The sequence below is a fragment of the Alligator sinensis genome, unplaced genomic scaffold (genome assembly GCF_000455745.1).
Source record: "Alligator sinensis unplaced genomic scaffold, ASM45574v1 scaffold1488_1, whole genome shotgun sequence".
In the NCBI taxonomy this organism is placed as follows: Eukaryota; Metazoa; Chordata; order Crocodylia; family Alligatoridae; genus Alligator; species Alligator sinensis.
In genome coordinates, this window is record NW_005843097.1 from 43483 (window position 1) to 44591 (window position 1109).

At 58.8% G+C, this 1109-nt stretch overlaps 1 protein-coding gene across 1 annotated transcript in view; it reads right to left on the reverse strand.

Moving 5' to 3' along the window:
* Positions 1 to 7: 7 nt before the first annotated feature.
* GABARAP (GABA type A receptor-associated protein) overlaps positions 8 to 1109 on the reverse strand; it is a 4334-nt gene continuing 3232 nt past the window's right edge. The window contains exons 2-4 of the mRNA XM_006037296.3: positions 849 to 927; positions 513 to 631; positions 8 to 234 (exon numbers count right to left, since the gene is read on the reverse strand). Coding sequence (XP_006037358.1) covers positions 169 to 234; positions 513 to 631; positions 849 to 927 — 264 coding nt within the window. The 3' untranslated portion in view covers positions 8 to 168. The remainder of the gene's footprint in view (positions 235 to 512; positions 632 to 848; positions 928 to 1109) is intronic.

Consider the following 1109-nt stretch of genomic DNA (forward strand, 5'->3'; position numbering starts at 1 on the left):
CTGGACCCCTGCCCGCAGGCCCCCATGGCTCAGAGGAAGGGGAGGGGTACAAAATCAAAAGGAAGAATATCCCTACCCCGCCCCCCCAAAAAAATCTCCACCCCCCCCAAACAAAAAGTGCAGGTCCCTGCGGGTGTGGGGGGATCCCCGGGGGCGCTGCACAGCCCTTCACAGCCCATAGACACTCTCGTCACTGTAGGCTATGTACAGGAAGAAGTCTTCCTCATGGTGCTCCTGTGGAGGGAGGAAGAAGAAGGGGCAGTAGGATTGTGAGGGGTAGTATCCCCTTCTGGGAACCCCCCCAGACAAAGTCAGACCCCCCAAAAGCTGGACCCTGCCCCGCCATGCCGCCCAGCATCCCCCCCCCCCCCTGATACCCCCCCCCCCCGCCTACCCCCTCACCCTGCCCTTCTGTCCTCCAGCCCCTCCTGCCCAGTCTGGCACCCCCCACCTGGCACACCCTCAAAGAACCCTTTCCCCTACAAAATGGCTGAGAGTGTGGCACCCCCCACCTGGTACAGCTGCCCCATGGTGGCACTGGTCGGGGGGATAACGTTATTGACAAAGAAGAACAAGGCGTCCTCGGCCCGCAGGTGGATCCGCTTCCGGATCAGGAAGTAGAACTGGCCAACTTGGGAAGGAACAGGATTGGGGGTCAGAGGTAAGAGAGCAAGGAACACAGCCATCCCAAGCCCTAGCCACACCCAGGGAAATGCCTCTGTTTTATCTCCCCAAGAACATCCAAGACCCTCACCCATGTCCCCGCCCCCAGTACTGACCTATGAGGTCAGAGAGCACATCCAAATCTACCCCCCCAGCCCATTACCCCAACCCCAACCAGCACCTACCTGTGAGGTCAGAGGGCACCAGGTATTTCTTCTTATCCAGGTCTCCTATCCGGGCTTTGGGGGCCTTTTCCACAATGACCTGTGAATGGGGGGGCAAGAGGCATCAGAAGAATCCCCCCCCAGAGGTATTTGGGGAGCTGGGGTCCACCCCTTATCTCTGTATACAAGTGGTCTATTCCCCCTCCACCTCTACACCCTAGTGGGGTAATCCAGCCCCTTTCCAAATAATCCAAAAGCTGGTTTCACCCAGATATCTCCCCC